The sequence below is a fragment of the Ursus arctos genome, unplaced genomic scaffold, assembly GCF_023065955.2.
Source record: "Ursus arctos isolate Adak ecotype North America unplaced genomic scaffold, UrsArc2.0 scaffold_33, whole genome shotgun sequence".
Taxonomy (NCBI): domain Eukaryota; kingdom Metazoa; phylum Chordata; class Mammalia; order Carnivora; family Ursidae; genus Ursus; species Ursus arctos.
The window spans coordinates 7,033,663-7,058,734 of record NW_026623019.1 but is presented as its reverse complement, the minus strand read 5'-3'; the positions used below and the strand labels follow the sequence as shown (position 1 = coordinate 7,058,734).

Below are 25,072 nucleotides of genomic sequence, written 5' to 3'. Positions count from 1 at the left end.
TCTCCTTACCACGCTGTCAGGAAACAAACATGCCCTCTGCCCCGGAGGGAACCTTTCTCTCTATCTTCCAAGGCTTTTCACTAAATCTATCTAATACACTTGCTCAAAACACACGCAGAAAAATGAGAGACCTGAGGAAAACCTCCTCCCCAAGGTAGGACTGATTTTTTTCCATTCTCTTAGCTGCATCTTTTGAAGAGCAGGACATTTATTTTTTATGAAGACTAATTTATCAGTTTGATTTTTTTATGGGTCATCCTTGAGTCATGGCTAAGATAGCTCTGCCTTACCCAAGATCTCAAAGATTTTCTCTATGTTTTCTTCTAAAATTTTTATAGTTCGGGTGCCTGGGTGGGCCAGTTGGTTGAACATCCGACTCTTGATTTCACCTCAGGTCATGGGTTCAGGGGCCCGGGATCGAGCCCTGCGGTAGACTCCGCGCTCCGTGGGGAGTCTGCTTCTCTCCTCTTTCTCTCTCCCTCTGCCCCTCTCCCCACTCACACGCACTCTTTCTCTAATAAATCTTTTGAAAAATTAAAAAAAAGGTTTTATAGTTTTAGGTTTTATCTTTCGGTTTATGACCCTTTGAGTTCCTTTTGTGTATGGTATGCTCAAACTCTTTTTAAACATATGGGTGTCTTCTTGAAAGATTCTCCATCGAATTGCCTTTACACATTTGCCAAAAACCAGTGGTCCATAAATGGGCGGGTCCATTCCTGTACTCTTTATTCTTTTCCTTTCATCTGTTGGACAGATCCAGTTGTTCTATCTTGATTCCAATACCACGCTATCTTGGTTAGAGTATTTTTGTAAGAGCCTTGAATTGAGGTATTGGTAGTTCTTCAACTTGGTTCTTCTTTTCCAAAGCTGTTTTAGCTAACCTGGATCCTTTGCATTCCCATATGAATTATAAAGTCAGCCTGTCATTGTCTATTAGAAGCTTGCTGGAATTCTGATTGGATTGTGTTGACTCTATAAATTGGGGAGAATTAATATCTCAGCAATATTGGGTCTTCTGCTTCATGAACACAGCGGATCTCTCCTTTTAGTCTTTAATGCCCGCATGCAATGTTTTATAGTTCTCAGCATACAGACCTTTCACATCTTTTTACCAGATTTACCATTAATTATTTCATAGCATTTCTATTTCTTCTTTCCCTATCTTTTTGCTTTCAACCTCTTGAAGCACTTTTTCTTGTACCCAGTATAGAGATCTGTTCTCTTTCAAAAATGCTGTTTAACAATCTTTCCCTTTTAATTGCCATAATAGTACACTTATTTACTTTACTTCCGAATATATTTGTTCAGACAAATTGGGCCCAACTTCCCATGTTCCCAGGCACACATGGGATACTTTCCAATCATAGGACCAACAACAAACTGATGAAAAACGGGTCTCATCAGCATTGGGAAGCTTCTAAGTTCCCTCAGCCTAACTAATCTGGCATCCAGCCCCTGTGAGAGTGAGCAGACCCCTCCTCCTGGTCCAGAGAGAACCAGAACAGAATCCGACTACAGTGCCCTTCTGCTCCCTCCCCCTGACTTCAATATAGTATCCTCACCGATACGGCAGCCGTTCCGTTGATTATGCTGTTCCACAAGAAACAGTCCATGTCTCAGCCAAACGACGGACGGCAAATTTCTACACACGTTACTTTGAGACCGTAACGGAAGGAAAGTATTTGGTGGACTGAACTGAATCGGTTAATGAAAACCAGTGATAGTTCTCAGGCTGAGTTCATGTCCTGAAACGTCCAAGTTCCAAGAGAGAAGGAAATGCTATTAAGGACCTTTGGTGAGAAGAATAGTATAACCAAAGTGCAATCATTACAGGATATATTTGAAAGGCTTCAGATTTTTCAAAGAAACCAAGTACAAAAATAAGGCTGGACACTGGGAACTCTATTTTTTTTTTTTTGTACAAAATTTCCAAATATTTCACAAGTATTTATGCAACATAAACATGTTCAAATTGGTCATTTTCTTCCTAGCATAGTACTGTCTCTTCTATTGACTCTAATCCTGTCTGCCTTCTCTTTGTTTATTAACTAACGTATTTTGGTATATTTCTATGTTACTGGATTAAATGTCCACCCAAGTTAGAATGATTTTGGTGTTTCTGTGGGCTAAGATGTCAATATTTTTGTTTCAGAAGTAACTTTGTACTATGACTTGAAAGCACCACGCTGGGGACTCCCAAAAGGATATTTTCTGTCTTGCATTTTTTTTTTTAAAGAAATCAAAACAAATTGGCTATTCCATATTCTAGGAGGGCCCCCCCGTCACACAGAGAGATTTAAAAAAATCTTTGCGAGATACAAAAAAAAAAAGTTTTACATGACTGCAGTAGTGGTTACATGCCTGTGTGTGTTTGTCAAAATTCAGTTGTGTGTACTGAAAACGATAAATTTTTCTGTATGTAACTATGTAATCCAAAGAAGAAAATGGGGGTAGGGCATCTCCTTAAGTGTATTAGAATGAATTTTAATAAGCTGTTTCAATCTAAGCAAGGAACTTGGGTGCCAAATATCAATGTGAAGTGACATAAAACAAACACATTATGAACATCCAAAAATCTGGACTTACAATGGAACCGTTGACAGCTTCTGAAATTAAACAGCACTCAATCACTAATTTTCTTTGAGGGTAAGATTTGTACCCTGCTGGGCTTATAATTCTGTTTTCTCTTTTTCTGCTGTTCATGTGTAAATATTGCTAATTTCATCTGACACAAAAACAGAAAACAACTTAATTTTGTTTCTCAGCTAGTCAATGACACAGAGACTACCTACCCTCCGGATGAGGCAGGCCCTGCATTCCAGCTTCCTGGCAATGATTTGAGGGGGGAAAAAAAATCAAGGCATTTCAAATGTATTTGTAACAAGGAAACAAATTTATTGATTTTAAAAGACAAGACACCATTTTGTTTTGAAAAACACAAGAAAGCTAGCCTGAGTTCAAGTCTGAAATATTCAGAAAAATCCTACTAATATCTTTAGTATGTTCCAGTCATTTGTTTAAACAACACACTAAAAGTTAATATATATTTTTATAATTATAAAAGTTCCCCAGTTATTGTACAGTACACAATACAAATCGCCCACAAACTATTATTTAGCTCCTGCCAATTTTGAGAGGACATGATATACTAAAAGATTTAGCATTTCTCACAAAAATCACATCAGGAAATACGTATTTACAAAATCAAATACATTATACAAAAAACCATCACATGTTATTCGGTAAAGATGTTTTTAAATAATTAAAAAGTTTATTCAACTGTAGTCCAAAAACTGGAAAAGAACAGTACATTATCTCACACATACAATCTCTACAAAAGTTGCTTACCTCATTTACATAATATATTCAGTCGATTGTAAAATAAATGTTCAAATATCTCCTAGTGTTACTATGTTTCTGTGCTTGTGGGACTGAATAATGTAATCTGCCACTTACTAAGTGAAATTTAAATGATGGCACTTAAAAAAAAATACAGTATTTTAAAAAAACACAATGAAAGAAGTTTTACCTAGAAGGTACGAAAGCCCTGAGTGATAGCGGAATTACTGATTGGTAAGCACTACAATTAACCTAATTAAAAGTTTACCACCCCAGGCACAAATTTCCAAGTTTTCTCAAGGCACTCACTTAAAGTTTCTGTAACCAACACATTGGTCACCACCATAGGTCCCAATTGATGATGGAGATGAGTAGCGAAAAAAATTTGCTTTGGTACAAAAGATGCTTTTTAAACGAATAAAATTCAATACCTCCTTTATCGGGTCGTTTAAAATTGTGGTTAGCAGGTTAAAACAAGGCAATCATTCGTTCAAAACTATTAATTCATTGAAGGAAAAATTTACTCGGTTATTAACAGTCAATGGGAGTTTTAATTTTTTCCTTCCTCCCCTAGAATCAGAATTCTTCTAACAAAGATTTGTTGTCCTCATTATCGAGCTACGTAACAATTCTTACCAAAAGATTTCATTACTCAGGGCTTCCAATCCCAACATCATAATTTATTTAAAAACAAAGGAAAGAGGGGGGAAAAAAAAGAATCAAATACCGGAACCAAGTAAAAGAAGAGACAAAACACATTTTTAAAAAAAATAAGACGTATTACCAAGTACTTCAAACAAAAGAAAAAAAATCCTAGGCAGTCACTTTGTAAGTGGCTTTTACTATTTAAGTAAAATTGGTAAACTAAACTCAGGTCTACTGGCACATGAAATCACTAGCAGCAATGATCAGAGCATGCAAACCGAGAAGCATTTACAGTAAATCATCATGAAGAATTCAAAAGAAGAGAGTTAAATTAAAACCCTTTGAGTATTGCATGTTAACACGTGAGTAATTTGCATGGTTTGACTTCCTACACTGTCTAAAAAGCAATGTTTTTACGGCAAACTTGCACTATGCTATGGATGTCCCTTCACCAGACATCGGAATGGGTTACACTCTCAGGCGGCGCCCCGTGAGCGCTGCGCAAGCACATCTGCAGACGACATTGCTGTCACGTTCCGTCACGCGGGGGACAAAAGGGGGTCAAGGGCACGCAGAGCGTCCCTTGAACCAAGTCGGCAACTGTGTAAGCGGACTGACATTTACCCAGATCAGAAGCAGTCGTCATGGCATCTCCTGACAGATGAGCTGAAAATCAAGTGCTTTGCTCTCCATTCTATCTACGTCTAATTTTTTGACAAAGTGTTATAAAGTTTTGGAGCATAGGTAAAATTATGCCCTGTATGAAATTCCCAAACAGTATTATTTTATGAGCGATCTAACTCCAAATAGCTTACCTGCCCCCAAAAGAGTTCAGCTTTTCTTTATCCACTCGAACTCATTTCTTCCTAAGGCTTCACTTTACAATTGTACTTTTCTAAAGCTAAATAAACGAGATCTTTTGTTTTGTTTTGGGAAAGGAAAAAAAAAAATAAAAAGAAATGTAACCCTTTCTTTATCATACCTTTTAAAGGCAATCTAGGTACTTTCAATGTGCAGAGATCAGTTACAACATAGGTCAACAGGCCCATGTATCTGTCCTCCTTTTCTAGAGTCATGATGTGATGCTAGAAAAGTTGATTTTTTTCTGTAAACAGTACACTTACTTAGATGGCAGTGAATATTTGGGAATAAATATATCAAGCCCTCTTGAAGAAGAAAATTAAGAGTTGTATATAAAATGCAAGTGTTCAGCATGGAAACACTTTCTCTTCCTACCCCCCCTTTAAAAAAACAGCATAATTAGACATTTGGATATAGAGTATATTTTACCGGTCTAAGTCTAAATAAATGATCTGAAAGGCTTTTGTCCCCCATTGTATATCTTACAATGCTCAAAGGGTTGATACAAGGCATTACATCGAAGGGGTTTTCTAATACTAGAACTAAGCACTGAATTAATGCTTCTATTCCAGTTTTTTTTTTTTTAAATCACCAAACTTGCAGAAATACTAGGATTCCATTCATTGATTTGTTCTAACCATATACATGGAGGTTGATCTGATCTAGTGACAAGCCCAATTTTCATAGCACTGCATGTCTGCCCCTCTCCCCCATGTTCCGGTGTGATTCATTGAAATCAGAAGCTCTGATGTGTTCCGATTTCCATGTTTTGATAGTTGTTGTTTTCTCACCAAGAATTCGGGGGAGGGAAGGTTCTGCCAAAGGTCAATTTTTTGTCCATAACCACTGCCTCAAATTGAACAGAAAGGTGACTTGCCAGAGTGTTTTTTACTTTCTATTTGCGTCCACGCAGGGAGGACCAACATCACAGTGACACACATTTTCTTTTTCTTTTACACGAATGTTTCCAGCACAGCATCATTTTAGACATTTCAAATATACCATCTGAAGAATTTTTTTTTAAATTTGAAAATGCATCACGTTCAGCACTTGTAGGGAGTGCGTTCACGTAAAAAGGTTCATGATGACAGTAACGAACCCGTAGTCATTCCTGAACGACTTTGACAGCATCTGCCACAAGACCGTGTTCATTTTGACTCGTCTACTACAAATCAAAGGCAGTCAACGTTGCACGCTCCTAATTTCAGGTATGCAGTGTTAAAACCATTTTCTAAAATTTACTTGTGTTTTTAAAGTACACCATCTAAAGAGAGGTGCATGAACCGTGCTATACAGTACAAGAAAAAGCACAAAAAGGAAAGCGGATTTCTGAAAAGGCAGTAAGACTTAAAGAGTCAGTCCAAACATGGTTTGGATGAGAATCCTGAAAAAGTGACCAGCCGTTTGAGAGCCAAAGAAAAATTTCAAAATTGGGCCCTGTGTTCCAAGGAGGTGTTTCCCCCATTTCACCCCATTGTTCACTGGCTTCATGAACGCAAATCTTCTGGGTATGATTCTCGAAGTATGTGTGTGAAGATCAAACCACACCCACGAGACTCAATCCTATTTTAAGGAAGTATCTTTTCTGAAACTTAAAAATAGCCAACATGCCTTCCTTAACATCTTCCTCGCTGAAAAGTGTAGCACGTGGTCTATATAGATATTTTTCATGACTAGTGGGTTTGGTTACAATGTCAAGAAATATTAAGAAGTCCTTAACATGTATACTTGTCACTTGTCAATAAATCTACTCTGAGAGTATTAGCGTCCGTATTACTTAGAAAAGTCACAGTTTCAATGAATGAAACAAATGAAAACCAAACATCAAATAAAGGCAATAAAGGGGATTGTTCCCATTTCCTCAAATGTACAAATCGTGAGGTTTGACTTCTCTCCTCGATCTCACAGTTCAAATTCGAGATTGGCTGAGATGTCTGTGTGTGATTGAAGAGGTGCTCTTGTCTTACTGGAGACTACAGATCACCGGAAATGGCACAGACTGGAGATGGTCTTTTGTCTGTTGGTTTGGAACTATCTGCCCTAGTCACAGATGAATGCTCCTGTGTTCGTGAAGGAGATCGGGAGGTTTTTAGTGAGTCAAGCTGAAATGCAGTAATATCTGTTAATTCTTAATCTGTCCTGATGGAGAACAAACCATGAACAATTGGAAGAAATGTTGAATCCTGGAGGGTCCCCAATCCCTACCTTTCATCACTCTAAATTTGCCCATTATTATCAGATTCCTCTAATGATACAAATATATCCAACAATAAACAATGATTATAAATACATTGAAAATCGTCCAATAAACAAGGCGAAACCAGCAAATACATTTGGTCCGATACAGATAGAGTGCAGTTCTGGGGCTGGTGGACGGGGAAGGGAAAGCAAAAAAGCTTTTTCAGAAAGGAGAGTCGAAGTGACGAGTGTCTTTTTCATGTTGTGATTTTAATTTTACCTGTAAACATTCCCTAATGCACAATAGATATGTGGTCTTCGCAGTGAAGGTGTTTTGTTAGTTTGTTTGCCCTTTTGTGTGCGTGATGGTGCAAATTTATCAACTTCTTTTTGGGGAGGAAAAAAGGGGGATAGTCATTTCAATGGTATCTGGATGAGGTGATGGGAGAATGCCAGTGAAGACTTCCAAATAAATGAGATGAGTCATACAAAATTTGAACCCATTTTAAAAATTACATCTAGAACATTTAAAGTTTACTTAAGAAACTCTGTTGATCTTAGTTTTGCGAACGGCCTAAGGCAATCGAGCAACGACAGCGGAAATACACTGCATGTTACCCAATAAGCCATTTGGTATTTTTCACTTGACAGACTGGCTTGCCCTCTGCTTTCCAACCCCCCACCCCCACCCTAGTAAAACTGGAAAGATAAACATCTTGAGTTTAATACAGGCCTCATTAATCATCTGTAAATCATTTTGTGCTTCCCCCCCTTTTATTTTTTGGCTTTAGGTGTTTATGTGTTCATTTATTTTTGCGGATTAGCTTTTTAAAAACTACTTAAAAGAATCGATGTGCCTGTTTTTTTGTTGCTGTTAATAACTTGAGCACTTAAAAGAACCTTGGCTTTTCATGTAAATTCAAATGGGGACGGGTGTATCCTGTCTAGGACCTCACCTGACTTTGCAGCTGACTCCTGCCCACGGGCACTTGTGTGCGCTGTGGACACACAGACATCAAGACACGGACAAAAAAAAAAAAAAAAAAACCACAACAAAAAACATTTAGACTGAAAAGATGCACTTCGATAAGTACCTGCTTATTTTGTTAACTTTCCTTAAGTGATAACTAGATAAAAATGGCCTAAAACATATATGATTTTATGTGACAAGTTGGTAATTAAAACTAGTCTGCTATTCCACACCCTTAAGCAATCTGATTTGTAATCAAGTAATATTCAGCTCTATGAACAAAAGGTCCGTTCGTGGTCACTTGGGGAGGGGAATTGATTTTTTTTTTTTTTTTTTTTTTGTCTTTTTGTTTTGCTCTGCTTGCCCTAAATTTCCTTTGAAGAACATGTGACCTGTCCTCACTTCGGGAACGTGAACGTGACAGGCACACCTTGTCAAATGGATCGAAGAGGAATTCACATGAACAAAATAAGCCTTACTAAACCGTAGCTTCAGTTCTGTTTTAAGGCACCATGTAATAGCCGAGGTACGATGATCCCTGATGTACATTCTTCAATGGCACTGGTCCATCCGGCCACCTATCCAAATCCTACCGAATTGGGGATAAGCAACAGTGTGGTGTGCCAGGTACACTGCCTTCAGGTTCTGTTTAAAATTTAAATCCACATACTTTAGAAACCAGGAAATATTTTGAAGGAAATCACGATATGCAGGTTGCTACATTCCTTGCATTCTATAAATTGTCTTCTATAATAGCAGCATATTGAACTACTATTAGGAAAAAGACCTGGAATAAAAGAAAGTCATCCAAATGGAATGGTTTCCTGTATGTCCAGCTCAGCATAAGTAGCACGTACACTTACAAAACAAACAACACCAAAAAAAACCCAAAACAAAACAAAAAAACAAACAAAAGTCAAGTCATTTTTTTTTTCAGCTTCAGTATCTAACTATAACAGCCCCACTCAACAGCAGAATGCATCTGTGCAGTGGCCCCAAATACAGAATCAGTAGTCTTTAAACAGAGGAATTGGTATGCAAATAACGGTTAAAATTCAATGTTTAACGGAAGCTTGCATTAATATGGTTTAATAATTATGTACACAAATTATGTACATATTAGCATAATCTCTTGCAGTCCTGTCATTTACTCTGAACTGATAAATGCTCAGCTCAATTTTTCTCCAGAGAAAAATAGATGACCTTCCCAACCCTCTTGCACTGTAATAAAAATGCTCTGTATTCTCTCTCCGTACCAAAGTGTTATCAACATCCTGCCTTGTGGTTCTGTCCAATGAAAAGCACCTTTCAAAAGCAACTTTGATGCATCTGCTGCTAAACGGGCATGCCTCCAGTGTAAATCAAAGAAATTCATTTCTTTTGATATTTCACAGAAGTGCATCTAATTAAAAACTTACACATGAAATCATACACCAAGACTAACAATCAACAATAAAATATTTTAAGCTACAAAAAAAAAAAGTAAATTACTTTTTAATTATAAGAAAACAAAAACATTGGCATTAAGTGTGGTAAAAATCCTTCTTGACACCTGAAACTAAAGAGGAAAAAAAAAAAACTCTTATTATTTAGAGGCAAATGATTTTTTTTTTTTTAGTTAAAAAAAAAAAAAAAAAAAGACCTGGCAAAATACATACACCCATTCCATTTCACAACTCCAAAAAGGTAATGTTCAGCACAGATAGAATTTGACAACAGTCGACCTTCAGGCTTATTCAATTTTCAACTTAAGCCCAATCTATCAACAGGGGTAATGTTAGCTGGAAAAATACGCTTTAATATCCCTTAGACCGCGGTGTAGGTGTTTCCGGTGGCGCTGCACTGTCTGATAGTCTGAGTACTCGTGACGATGTGCTCGCTGTGGATGGGGGTCAGGAGGCTGGGCTGCACACCGCTCTCCAGCACCGGCTGCATGCAGCCCACCGGAAACGCCTGGCTCAGCTCGGTCTTCTCTCTTTTGGCTTGGGGTTCCGAAGAGTCATCCAGTTCTTCATCCATTTCGCTTTCCACTTCGCTGCCTTCGTCTGCACAAACGACACCAAGACCGTATTACCGGAAGACACCCCGGCTGACAGCCAGCAACCCCGTCAGCTCGGCCCGGGGCACAGAGCTTGCGAGTGTGGGCTCCGTGCGTCTCATGGGTACCAACGCTCTACCAGGGCACCCACAATCCTTTCCAACGTGGCAACAGTAATGGAGTCTTGGCTACTTTGTGAGAGATACTTTTAAGAGTTCTTTTAGGAAGACCTTTGGGATTTCCTGGAGTTTTTGGATTAAGCAGTTGGCATAATTTGAGTCACCCTAAAGTAGTCCCTCGGGCAGGCTGTGCTGCTTTTGGGGAAGGAGCTGAAACATGCTGAGGAAGGGAGGGAGGGAGGGAGGGAGGGAGGAAAATTCTCAGTCTCCTTCGAAATCTATACTAGATATAAATTTCACCCGTGCCCACGTTGATACAGGTGAGGCTTATGCTGGTCTGCAAAACAACTGCAGCACGCATAAGCGGGGCTGCTGTACAGTTTGCGGTGCCCTTGAATGTTGCAGATGACAATATTAAATAAGCCCTTCGAAATACACTGACTGAGGTAGTACTGTCAGATTAAAAATGCACGATGGATTTCTGTTCCTGGCAACACTGACACTCACTGTTAATAGCCGATATTCACTTCTGGAAATTAAATGTATTAAATAGTCGTTGTCACCTCCACATTTTAACACATTGTATGTGAACTAAGACATCATTATAATGGACTACCACTTTTTTTCCCAACACGTACTGCTAAAATTCAAAAGTACAGGAGAGAGAGAAAATGCTCATATACAACTTTACCACTATGCAAGGTTCTCCTCAGAGGCGTGGGGAGAACACCTCCCCATCAGCGATAATTTTTAAACAGTGGGCAAAAGATTTCCGCCTTAAAAATCTAAAGAGTTTTTACTGCACCTTCTACCTGTTTTACTGTTTAAAAAAAGAAACGATCATTGTTTTAAATTTTCATTTGGAACAAAAATTGTTTAACTGCATCGAATACTTCATCTATAACTAAAATATATCTACTTTAACTATGAAACTTTCAGACTTTATGAACATGCCATGCATGTTTAACAAGTATCTCTTTAGTCTGATTGGGTTGGACTCTTTCTAAGGGCTGCTGAATGGAGTTGTATCATTTGGAGCACACACCTGCAGAAGTCCCTGCTAACACATGGGCCCCTTGACTTTTCTTCCCTTGTTATCGTTATCTTACTATTGGGGCAAAGCTGGTTCCAGAGAAGAGTGACGAGGAGGAATGGGGCCTCCACACACACTTGCACACGTTAGGCAGCACACAGTTGCCAGAAGCAACATCTCCCGAGAAGTGGGACTTGTGACTGAAAAGGTTGACATGAGATTTACTGACTAGAAAGGATGTAACGCATTATTGAGAGGTAAACACAGAAGGGCTCTTAGAGGAGGCTCATCTACTTTATCCTGTTACCTTTGTGCCTCTGGAGAATGGACTTTTATAATAATAGGGTTTGTCAGAACAAGCACATCCAGAGGGAATGTGGGCTGCAGGGAAAAGGGCACGTTTGGTAGACATTTGCTTCATGAGACAGTATAATTGAAACACGTTTGTATGACACATTTTGGGTCTGTTTTTGCATTTGCTTATATATAAACAAAAAAAAAAAAGGAAAAATCCTCTCATTAAATTCTTAATGGTGGTTATCTCTTAGGGTTGTGACTATGAAGATTCACTTGTCATAGTTTCTAAATCTCCGTATTATTTGAAATTTTTATATAGAGCTAAATTGACTTTTATTATCAGGGGGAAAAAATGAAAATTCTCTTTCTGTGGAAAAAGCCCACAAGAACTCTTGAAGATTTCACATTCAAGCCTCAGGCCCTGACTAGGCCAGTGTGGCCATATCTCTAGAAGCACCGGGTCTGGGGCTGAATGGGACCAGCAGGGCCACCCCAAGGTGCGGATAAATCACACTGCTTCATGGCTTCCTCTCCACCAACATTTCTGTGCCTGAGAAATAGCATCAAAATAATAAGAGAGGCAGCACTGAAAGGAAAAAAAAATCATTTCAAGCAGGTAGGTGAGCGAAGAGAGCGGAGAGAGTCTGAAACATACCCCGTGTCGTGGGTAGAAACAGCAGTGGGATAATGGGCTGAAGAAACCTAAGTGCTCCAAGGCCACTTCTCTCCAGGTCCACTTGTGGGGTGATGGGGTTCCTATGGATAGGCTACAAAGCAATCCACAAAGGCAAGCCCTCTCTCCACTTCTAAGGGCAAATTAATGCAATTCCATGGACATTTTATGCCCTCATAAAGACTCAAAGATATTTTCTAGAAACACCCTCAAGGTTATAGAAATTTCGCACACAGAAACTAAAATTAGGTGCTCCTGGAGTTGACTCAAGACTTCGTTTTGGTCCAGCACTTTACGGCGAAGCCAGGCGGCCATTCAGTGGCCAAGCAGAACACGCCTGCGCACTTCGGCACAGGGGGTGAAATCCTCAAGTGTGACCCATCCGGCTTTGGTCAGTGCGTCGGCAAGGTTGCCTTATGTTGGCCGCGGGTTTCAACGCTCACCTTCCTTGCTCTGAAAGTACAAACTAGAATCATCACTAATTCACATTCCTGACTGTCATCGGATTAACCATAGAGAGTACATATTTGCAGCAGGAATGTCTTTGGGCTGTTATTCTCTACCGGTCCTGCTTGGCTATGATGCCCGTTGCTAAGACGGCAATTAATGCACGCACCACTGGTCATGGAGACTGACTGGAGCTTCACAGGGGAGTGAGACTGATTCCTGGGACTTCCACCACCTGGGGGCACGGAGGCTGCCGCAAGTACCGGGTGCAGGAGGCTCCAGAGAACCACGCTGCCTGTCAGGTAGAGATTCCCCAAGCCCTTCCCCTCGCCTGCTTCCCCGCTAGCTCTGGCTCTGTCCTGGAAGGGTAGGTGTGCAGTTGTCCCCCATCTGGGCATTCTGTCCTTGACTCCCGAACTCAGCTCCTTAAAACCTCAGGATATCTTTACTTTTTTTGTTTTGTTTTGTTTAAGAAAGGCCTATATTTTCTGTAGTGTTTGTTGATTAAATATCTTTTTTTTTTAACTGAGCTGCTATTTTTATTAGGATGGGTTTTGTTTGCATGTGCTCTATCCCAACCTCATTTCCCCTGTTCCTTTTACTGTGTGGTTTTGTAGATCCTAGGTCCTTCAGGAATACACATCGGAATGGCATCTCAGCTGAGTGGCAGTGCCGGCTTTAAAATCTGAGAAGTCTGCGTGTGACCCTTTTCATCTGGCCCACTGCCGATCTTGCTTTTCACCAGAAACTTCCTTGCTATCTCTGAGCTGTCTCTCCAGTGAAAAGTATGCATTGCTGAGAAGGGGCAGGCTGAGAAATCTTTCCTCCTGCCGAGTGGGCCTTCAATAAAATTTTATCACTTTCTCCAGGACTCTGGCGACGGTCAGAAATAATTTCTTGTTACCTGTAATGAACTGCAGGCAAAAGTCGAGCAGAGCTTGCTGCTGCATTTAAATTCAATTCTTGCATTTAATATCCCTCACATAAAGAAGGCACAGAAATGGACAAATAAACAATGAGGATTCCAAGAGACGTAACTGTCCTATTCCTATAGGGTTCCCACAGAATAAAAGTACTGTAGGTACAAACCACATTTCCCCCTATGGGAATTTCTCAAAGAAGTCCTTAAAAATGTACATTATTTTCACTTCTTACCTTTATCCAGATTTCCAGGAGACACAGCATTTAAATCACCAAACTGCAAAACAACAGTCATTTGGGCAACAGTTACTACCAGGTAGAATAAAATAATATTCTATCAGTCTGTGGCAAAAATACAAGGAGGACTTTTTAAAACTGTAAACCAGTGACCGTTTTGATCTCTAACCGCCTGGGTCACCTAATTTTCCAATCAAACTTGTCCAGTTTGAACAGTTTAAATTGTGTCACAATTTAGCTGTCTTGGCCTCTTTGCAAAGGGTAACAATTTTCTCTGCCTTCTGAGCTCCATTTTATTTTTTATTATTATTTCAACTTAGCAGTGAAGAAATGGGGGCCTGGCTGGCCTGGAGAAGTTGGATGTGGTGGGATAAATTTGGAAATTTGGTGAACCAGGACATGTGAGCTCCACGGCCCGTGGGCAGTCTGAAAGTCCCCCCCTGGGGTGGGGTGGGGGGGCGGTGATGTGACCAAAACTTGGTCCAGCCACTTGGCTGAACTCTGTCTTTAAAGCTTTCACTAGCAGAAATGAAAAAGTAGTGGGAACCCCAAAATTTAGAGTATTTATTTTTTAAAGAGCTTTGAGACTTCCTGTCTTATAATTTGATGTTCTTATTTACTAAGATACCAGGGTCCTATTTTCAGAAAGAAAGTCATCTGCTTGTTACTAATGCAACAAAAGAGCTTAAAACACTATGGACAATTAATAACCTTCAGCTTACATTTTGTTTTCTATCTTGGTTCAAAAGCTTAATGATATTTTTACCATGAGGAAATGGATTTTGAGAGTCTCAGAGTGAACAAAGATGGATACTCTAAAAAAAGGGGGGGGGATAGGAGAGGTAACCAAGTTGATCAGAAAAAGGTGAAGAGAAACCTCAAAGGATCCACTTTTTCAATAGAGAACATTACTTTTTTATAAGCTAAAGATTCAGAATAAGACATTATAGAAATTCAGAGTTCTCAAGAGGCTTAGAAAGGGTGAGACAGAAATTCTACTTACATTCAGAAGTTTGCTTATAAAGAGTTCCATGATAGGAGAATTTTTTTCATCTACAAGGTATGTCTATAAAGTAATAAAACTGATCTTATTTTGCAAACATACACGCATTTATTTATTTCTTTATTTTAGCCTACACCTGTATTGTTCTTCCTAATAGCTACTACCTTGGAGTGTAGACATTTATTCCAAGGTCCAAGGTTCTGGAATTCCTCTTTAACAATCAATTTCAAGAGTTAGTTTATGTATCATTCAAGAAAGCCCATTTTGTTATTTTATACCCAATTGTGACTGCAAATAACACTCCAAATTGTATTGATTGCCCTTGATCCTGGGATGATTTCTGACTCCTCATCAAAATCAAATTCACCTCTGCCACAATTCAGGATATTCAAAATAATATGTCATTTCTCAGCAGTTCAGATTAAGTTTAAAAAGAGGCATGCCACAACATTTTAAGCTACGGCAATGTGACTGGAACAGATGTGCAGCCTTCCCCAGGTGACTGCTTTCGAGGGGACAAGAGCCTCCTGAATCCACAACTTCTAGAATGTTTTTTGGAAGAACTGTTTATATATTTATGCCATTGGGCAACAAATACAGAATCATAAATACTGAGCTGTTGTTTTGAAGTTGCTCCTGATCATGTGTCAGAACCTTGTGTTAATCTAAATAAAAAAAAAAATCAGTTTTAATTATGCAAAATTTCTTGAATTAAAGGATATAAGCAACCAAAAATATCAAGGGACGCTTTATCTATTTTTGGTATTATTTAAATATTTTAGAACTATAAACAGAGAGTGCCCAGAGCTGAAGGATGCTTTATAAGTTATTTCTAATTGATGCAACACAATAAGATTTATGTTTCTTTTAAATGAATACTTAATAACACTTAAGATCCAATTCTGGAAACAAGTTGGCAATGACGAGTCTTAAACATTCCTCTATATCTAGAAAAAGTGAACATTCCACTTGTTTTTTGCAAAAAAATCTCAAAAAGGTGTTTGAGACTAAATTCTTATTGCCATTAGTAATCAATAATATCACACGAATTTTGATATTTTCTTCAAAGAAACTGCTTTTGGTTGCTCTTTAACTGCAAATATGGCAATTTCCTTAATACACAGGTTTTCCTTTGAACATTTCTGCATAATCTGAACAAATACATTTGATTATTCAGGATGTTAAAATTAAAACCCCACAACGATCACCATGTCAGTGACTGTTATTATGGTGAGTAAATAAACATTTGTATACTCAAGGCTTTTGTGCTTGTGTCTACACATTGTGCTGGACATGGTACAAGCAATCTTAGAGACCCCGTCAATGTGTCTAGATGTCTCTGGGATTGATAACAAAGTTGCACGTGGACAGCAAATAGAGTAGATTTAAAAAATCTCGTGAGTGAGGTAAGATTCTGATATCCTACATAGCAGAAGGTAAAGGTTTTTATATGCATTTCACATGTGAGGAAAGACTACGTTGTGATTAAGGAGAAACCACTTTCCTCCCATAGACAGGCTAAGATTAGGAGAGTCTGTTCATTCCCTCATTATTCAACCAACATTTATTGGGAACTTCATCTATGACAACCACTGTGCCAGCTGGTTCTAGTCAGTTAATTTGGAAATATTCCCTCTTTCTGGAGGTGAGTAGCAGAAGTTGCTTATATTACAAAGGACAGGTAGTTTAGCCAAAAAATGAGGCAAGCTTTGAGAACGTTTTAGAAGTATGGGCATATGAGAAAGGGAAGTCAACTGTAGGGGTTGGGGGGGGGCAGCAGGAGGGAAGGACATGAACAGTGGCAGGGAAGACTGGGAGCAGGCATAAGGAAGACCGTGTCACCGACAGGGACAGATGACAAGCGTCAAGATTAGGCCAGCACAAACCAGACAAAAGAGAAGGAAGAGATCAACCATTTGGATGAACAAAATGGAGGCTCAGGAGAAAGTACAGAGATGACCGTAAAGTTTTAGCTCCAGGAACTGGGGAAACTGACTAACTTCGCTTGCCGCCCGGGGTGGGGGGCCTGGAGGGACAACTGTTCGTGGAGGCGACATCTTAGAGCTTATCAAGTACTTTCACGGTTCCGTGTATATGAGGTTTTCTTTCAAATATTATGACCTCAAGTATCACTTTCTCAATAATGTTTCCTCAGAAAGGCTTTTCCTGACAGCCCTATCTCAGCATCTCCTTCCCTGTCAGGCTTAATTATTTCCCTCAAAGCATTTGCCACCACATCACATCCAACACTTACGTTGTTTCCCCTTCTAACATCTGACTTCCAAGCCCAGTGCCAGGGCCGTGGGGATACGGGCCTGATTTGTCCCCCTCATAAATGTATCCCAGAATCTACTACAGTGCCTGAGAGAGAGTAAAGGCTGACTACATGTCAGATGAATGAATTTGCTTCCTCATTGCAGCCTCAGAAAAGCTTAAGAATGTGGCAAGGTAGAGAGCTGAGATTTAATCTTACGGCTATTAAAAACAATGACTTGATTTAACATTTGTAGGAAATGTAGTGGTGGGAGATTTGAGACCAGATATTCTGACCCTCACCCTCACTTTAGGAATTCAAGGTGGGGGAGGGAAAAAGAAGGGGTGGGGAGGGAGAGAGACAGACAGAAAGGGAGATAGAGAGGATGTATGTTCCATACATGGAGGAAAGAATATAAATTAAGGAGCTTAAAATGTGCTCTGGGGTTAGAAAGCATATGGCCTTTTGATGTAGGTGGGAATCAATAGTCTATAGATAAATCGGGGATGTTCTGAAGTAGAAACAATGGAACATAGAGGAAGCATGTCTGTTGTTTTGGGAAGAAAAACCTCGTGTCCCAGAAACCATGTCCTCTAGGTCCCAACAAGGGTCCTAATAATGCGCACCCTCTCGGACAACAGCAGATCAACAAGTGGCGGGAGTCTGTAAGACCACAACTTCACAAGGAGACCAGTAATGGCTGGGAAGTGCAGGGGGCAACTGGGCAGTACAGCAAACACAGTGATAGGCAGGACCCTTGACAGAGGCCCAGTGCGACTCTGACTTTGGCCGAGCAGCTGAGGAGTGGTTCCTTACAAGCCCGCCAGGTCTCCCACCCGCCTAAAGAGCCCTGGCTCCATGAAAGGAATGGGGCGTTGTTCGGGAGATGCACACCACAGGTGCCCCCAAGAGACCCCTGCACACGTTAGACCCATCGGCAGTGAAATTTCCGCAGGGAGGGAGGCAAGGCTTGTACTCTGATCCTTGGGAACTGGGCCCATGCAGAGGAAGTCAGGGTGCAGAGAGCAAACAGGCGGGAATCCGTGGGGGCCCACAAAGCAGAGACTGGGGACAGGAGTCAGGGACAGAAGGAAAGCGTCCAGGGGCTGGGATGAAGACCTCACCCTTGGGGACACTTTCCCTGCTAGAACGAGTTTACCCCCACGCTGGGGAGAAAGCATCAGGGAGTCTTCATGACCACATTATCACAGCTAGGTAAAGGGCACCACAAACAACCCCAAAGCCCTCAGAAAGCCTCTTGTATCAGCACTACGTGATGGTTCCGTAGGCTCTCTGTCTACAGATGCTGGCAGCCTGAGCCAGAGGCCAAGGTGGTGGCAGGTGCTTAGCTGAAGGCAGTCACCCCAGGCAGCGTATGTAAATACGTAAGCTTTACCGTGTGACCCTAGGCATTCCTGCCGACCTGGGGGCTATAGTCATTAGCAGCTGATAAGCCAAGAGCTGAAAGTTTAAACTAGAAAAGACCACTCATTTGGGGGCTCAGCTACTCTTAGGAGTAATTTTTCCATAGATTCAGGATAAAGTGATGCTCTGACCTCACCCTGCAGACCAGTCCTGCCAGCAGTGGTAACTTTTGATATATGCATGTCGGGAAGAAATTATGTATGTATATATGTGAGTACATTTTTCCAGTTTCTGCCAATGAATCCTTTGCTCTAGGGAAGATCTTTAAGCTGTCGAAGGCACTAAAAACAGATAACTGTAAAATTCTTCTGAAGTGGTTTCTATGTCATAGTTGGAATAAGATGTCTCTTTGGGACTTACTTTTACTCTTTAACTTGAATAAATTGTACAAATAAAGGAACTGTATATATAATACTTTCTCCCCATGTCATAAGACCTTTCCTACTAGTCATTCCTACTAGTTAAAATTTGATATAAGTCTAGCTTTGATTGTCTAATTCTGTTTATACTTCTTCCCTAATATTGCCATTTTTCCCCCTAATTGACTTATTTCTGCATTCTATTTTGTTGGCTGTGTTTTACAAAGCATTGAATTAGTTTGCCTCTGATTACCACTTGGGCTCCATCCCAAAGAATGCTGTTGGATTCTTTGTAATTCCATGAATCACTGGACTCAACACCCAAAAACTGTCGACAGGCTATTTTCCCTTGCCATATAGTTTTATTAAAGCCTTCACATGCCTTTATGTTATCTGTTTTATGAATTTCAGCTTCTAAGCTCATCATGTCAAAAACATGATGGTCTAATTGTACACATTATTACTTGGATTGTCAGTGCCAAATCAATATTTAAAAATCTAATCTGGACTAGAAGGTAATTGAATATCTCTCTCTTGAGTAATACACACAGCTTCAGATCTATCGATCAGTCGATGAATCGATTGATCATCTATCCTCGTGGAAAGGAAAAGGAACTCACAAGAATCAGGTACCTAGTACGTACCACTCTGCCCATCCACTCCATCTATCTACCTACACCTACTTACCCACGCCTAACAGCATACCCACCTAATTTGATCCTCACAACAGCCTTGCGAAGGAATGGTCCTCATGCTTATTTTGTTGATGAGAAAACTAAGGCTAAAGCAAGGATATATATAACTTGCCCAGGTTGCAAAGGTATTAAATGGAAAATACGCGGCACAGCGCAGCACGAACATCGGATCCGGGGCCAGCGTGACCTGGGTTTGAATCACCAATCCACCGCTCTCCACTATGGGATTCTAGACATGTTATTCATCTAATCTCAGATTTCCTTTTTATGAAATAGACAAGGTCTATTGTCTTCAAAACTCAATTTTCAAATACTAGCGATAAAGTCTTAGAATTCTGTGCAACCGTTAAGGCCATAAGACGGTGACTTCAAATAAAATGCCTCTAGCTGAGTGGGGCTACCAGGTGCGCTGACTGAGAATGGAAGTGTTTCTTAGGCCCTGGCGTGAGGGTCTGACCCTATGAACTCCACCTAGGGCTGAAGCTGAAGTCGTTATGTGCTGACCAAGGCACTTACGACTCACGCAAATACCATGAGAAGGGCTGTCCTAAACATGGAGAGTGTGTGTGTGTGTGTGTGTGTGTGTGTGTGTGTGTGCGCTCGGCAGAACGGGGATGATGACATCACGAGGAACAGCTGATGAGCTCAGATGAATATCAGCATGTAAACTCCGGCTTAACCAGTTGCCTCTCTCTCTGCTCTTCTGAGAAGTCAACGAAGGAACACAGAGCTTTAGGGCTTTCCCTGTAGAAGCTGCAAGATGGTTCACATGCAGATTTGGAACCTCCCTGACCTGACTCTAATCTGTCAACATTCGATACCTAACTGGAACTTTGTGACGTTCTGAATTTTACACATCTTACGGAGCTGGGTGGTCTCCTCTGATTTCAGTTCTATTAACTAAAGTTAGTAGAACTTAATCGCGAAAGGACGAGTTAGTGGCAACTATTTTGGATGTTTGGGATGGTGGAGAGAAAGGTCTTGAAATTTCAATTAGTTAATTTCAAGCATTAGTTAATTTTCTTGAAATGTCTTCCAGATGAGAACCAAATTAATCAAAGCATTTTACATTTAGCTTTGGTACAGGGTTTCACAATTGAGGACAAACAGTTGCTGATTTTAAAGTAATTTCCAATTTTATAAAATTTGCAAGGAATGCTAATAATGTTCCATTTGGTAAAGTCCTGTGTTCCTTGGTGATTTTTCTTCCTGTAAGTGTATTTTCCCATGTATTTCCAACTAGTTTTATCAAAGCCTGTTAAGATGGCTGAGATTTCTGCCAGTTTGCTGCAAACCAAAGCAAATTGTGCCCGACAGCTGCTGGTGGTCCTGCTTCTTTGGACTGGCAAAGTGTGCTGTTAGCCACTGTCTACACAGACCACAGATTTCCATCACAAATCTAAGCATTCATGCTTTTTTGTTCCCCTCTGCCCCCCGGGAACACAGCAAAACATGTACCTTTATACTGTTTCAAAATCTCTAAGAAGCACTCATGAGTGAGCATGCAGGTAATGACGTAAGAATCTAAGCCTTAGTTCCTTTTGAAGGAAAAAGTAATTTTAACAACAGGAACATTTAACAGTACCATTAGGCCAAGCCTGAGCCCCACACTATGGAGAGCCCTGCCCTGGCTTTCCTGTGGTTGTGGCCCTCCCTCCAGTGTAAACATCACTTAGCCAAGTGGATGTGTCTTCTTGGAGCCTCTGTACCCCTCCCACCCCGCAGACCATACTCTTGCTATCTAAGATGTCAGAACTTCCCGAGTCCCCTTCCGGGCCTGTGCAGATTTCTTCTCCAAGTCCATCCTTCAGAAGAAAGAAGGGAGAGCCAATGAGGGGCGGTGGTTTGCCAAGGGTGGACAAAACCTGAACATTGCGTTGGGGTGTTCAGGGCTATTCATAGCATAGGACAGGGAGCGAGAAGTAAGACAAGTGGTCTGGGGCCGGAGGCTGGGCCAGGGGCTGGCTATGTCTATGTCATTATTTTCTGGCATGAGTCTAGGAGGAGCCAGAGAATTTTACATTTAAACTCAGCATTCTCAGTTGTGATTAAGACATATTTATCAACTGAGGTGGATGGAACAGATTTTACTTATAGTTTGACTCATCACCTTCGAAACGTTCAGACATAGGGTACCACAGGTTCCTGCAAATGTTAGGGTTCAGCCTGGCAGCATATATCCTTTATGCAAATAAAACCATGGGTTAAAAAGAAAGAACCCTGGTGCACCTAACTTAAGACAGGCTTCATTCGAGGCCACATTCATTGTCTAAGAGGACATCTTGGCATTGGTTATTGTGTGAGAGGAGCACTTCTTGATTTTAATTACACCATCTCTCTTTTTCAGAAATTGTTAACTGGAGAGACAATGGGGGTGGGGGTAGAGAAACATGTTCTCTTTAGACTAAGGAGTGCGAGTCAGGTTTGAAGTGACTATAGTATCAAAACACCTGACCCGTATACTCGTAGAGAATCTCTCACATTTATGCGAGTGTATTGATTGTAGACAGCGATGGTGAGAGGCAGTAAACAGCTCCTGTGAACTGAGGAACTTGCGGTCTCCAACAAGAGCTATTTCTTTATCGAAGGACCAGTAACCACCACCGCCACCTGTTTGTGAGCAAAACTGCTAGAAACACAATGGCATGGCTAGAGCCACCAGGGCAGGGCACGGGATGACAGAGTGACTCAGAGAGGACAGCAGAGGGAGCTGTCCCTCTTAATCTCTGCCACAGAATCTTCTACACCTAGCTTGCTCTGTGGTTGGGGATACCAGACTCTCTCCTAAGCAAAGAGCCCAGGGATGGACTTTGCTGAAGAGAGCAGCGTGCTGAGATTTCTTTCCCGATGTGTCCAGTGACCATTTTAGTTCCTGAAGTATGTTAAGAATTTTTCAACTATTTTATACTCTTTTCCCACTTCCAAACTCTTCAGGAAAACGAATCTCTGCTTGAAAGCACCTAGAATGCCCAACTTGATAAAGAAGATCTCTCAAATGTGGACAGACACATCCTGGGGAAAAGGAGCACTTCTGGGTCTGGGAGTTATTTTCCTGATGAAAGAAGTATGACGATCATGAAATCCAACGAGAGGGCCTACAAATTGGTAGTCTGTCTTTCCATCATTCTTTTGTACTTCCTTTCTGGAATGAGAATTTTTTGAGCACCTATAGGAGGACTGTGTTTAGACCACAGTTATAAGCAAAAGTCCACTTCCTGAGGAGCGAAAGAGAAGAGGTTATAGCCCAGAGCTAGCAGGAAGGAAACCAAGGACAGGTTGCGAATGAGCAGGGATCCCAGAGTTGGAAAGGGCTGTGGCCCTGGGTAGCCGAGTCTATAGGTACTTTTCTCACACACAAAGAGAGAAAGGAACAGAAAGACAAACCAGGGAAGAGGAGGAAAACGAGACAGCTTCTACAAAGCCAGTTCTAAGGAACTTGGGAGGATGAAGGTGTAGAAGAAGGGCCTCCCATGTCTCTCCTCCAGGAGGTCACTTTTAGAATTTTCAGGTTGTCAGAATTGTGGTCATGCAGAGGGCAGATTTACAGCTAAAAGCAAACTACAAATTCCAAAATACTGATTTTGACTTAGGTCTGGTCTGTGGGTGGGTATGGAGGAGCTGAAGGGTGTAATTTGTTGGTGGTGTTTCCCGGCACATTCAGCTTTCCAATTGCAATTGGCTTAGACGAATATTCCGGTTAGTTTGCATATTCTAGACGTCTAGGAACAAAAAGTAGGAAGGGAAAGGGTGGTAGGACGATTGAGATGCATCCTGCAACGCTGAGGAGACAGACCCTGGAACAAAATAATGAAAGCTTACATGCCAGGCACCTGGTGTGAGTGTGCGTGTGATGTGAGTGTGCGTGTGTTTGGGGGAGTGGAACAGCACAGACGGAAATAAATTAGTCCCTATAGGAATCTGTCTACAGACAATTTATACGGTGAAAAATTAAAACGTGGACCGAACCCATTTGGCGCCTTGGAAGGACACAGTCCTACTTTCTACCGCTTCCTAATTCTGGCTTTGGGGAAATTTTCAACCTGTTTTTCTCATGGGTGAAATGGGGACGCTAACACATCTTTGCAAGGTTTTAGTGAATATGAAATAAGAATGCAAAACACCTAGCATTGTGGCTGTCACAAGGCAATTCCTCAATGTTCGTTAATTTGAAAACTATCAGGAAATATTAATAAGCTTTATTGTAACCATAAACGGTTTAACTCTCAACCAGGATTCGTTTTCTAAGCCACTGCTGTTCTAAGATGGCTTTTTCCTGCAGATGATTTTAACTTGAGATACGATTCATTCGTTTTAAAATATCCTATAACAAATCTATTATTCCACTGGTCCATTTTCAGCGTATTCCCTAGTTGAACTAGAGTAGTACTCACTGAAATATATTTTTCATTAGTTTGATTTTACCTTAAGAATCCATGCTTATTTACCATGATTATACTTCTACCAAATGGCACCTTTTCACTCAACTTTTATCCTAAAAGCTTGCCTTTTGAATTATTATTGCTCTGGTCCAATTTTTAAGGTTTTGAAGATCTTTTTTTTTTCCCCCTTTTACTTTGAGTACATCAACTTTGATAAATTCAAGACATTTTTCCTTTGATGGTATATTCTTAAGGGTTCTTCCATTTTTTTCCCCTAAAAAATATGACTAAAATATCATCCTTTTTTATACTGATATTCATATTTGAACAACTGAAGCATCTTTCGGTTCCTATTTTTTATTTCGAAAAATTGGTTACATAGATGGCTTAGATGTAATATTAAATAAGTATAATTAAATTATGACAGAATTTAAATATATTTAGTGAGTTAAACACAAAAATATTTATTGCAGAAAATCATTTTATGAAGCAATCAGAATTTATAAACTCAGTGAATATATTGGTGGACTATGTATATTTTAAGGAAATAAACGTCCAAAGAGATTCCAAACAGTTATAAAATTCAAATAATAGGATAGTTTCCTGCTCAATTTTTCATGTCAGGGCTGCACAGAAAGCCCTGATTTTCAAAAATTTTTATTTAACAGGTGTGCAAACAGATGCAACTTGTTTATTTGATTCCTGCTCTTAAAATTTCACCACTCCCAGAGAGTCTCTGGGTGTATTTATAATATTAAAGTTAAAAAAATTACATAATTTTAGCAGCAAATAAATTCTGTTTCCTTTTTATCATCCAGGCAAAAAATATAATCACGAAACTCTGGAACTGCACGTGCTTTAAATAACTTACTAGTGAGCATCGCTGCGGCAGAAGACTGACATTTAGAAGAAAACGTGTCGGGGTGGGATGCTGTCCCTGTGTCTTTTGAGGGCGCTGTTACATGGCGGTCTTCATGCCAATAACTGATAATGGCAGTGTAACAGGGAATGCAAATATAGTAGTTTTGTACACTTGTATACCGTGTTTATATGTAAAACATGGATTGGTCTCTCCTGCCGGCTCAAATAATGTAAACAATTTTAAAATTAAATTTATTTGTTGATTTCTCATTAATGAAGATACACTAACCATCCCTAAGTCACTTTAAAAGGAAAACCTTTCCCTTTGCTTCTGGATC

The 25,072-nt window shown here is 40.2% G+C and overlaps 1 protein-coding gene across 10 annotated transcripts in view; it reads right to left on the bottom strand.

The window, feature by feature from the left end:
* Window positions 1-2,874: 2,874 nt before the first annotated feature.
* RFX3 (regulatory factor X3) overlaps window positions 2,875-25,072 on the bottom strand; it is a 439,811-nt gene continuing 417,613 nt past the window's right edge. For all 10 annotated transcript variants that reach the window (XM_057305525.1, XM_057305524.1, XM_048218289.2 and 7 more), the window contains 2 exons: window positions 13,756-13,798; window positions 2,875-10,038 (listed from right to left, as the gene is read on the bottom strand). In XM_057305525.1, coding sequence (XP_057161508.1) covers window positions 9,800-10,038; window positions 13,756-13,798 — 282 coding nt within the window. In that variant the 3' untranslated portion in view covers window positions 2,875-9,799. The remainder of the gene's footprint in view (window positions 10,039-13,755; window positions 13,799-25,072) is intronic.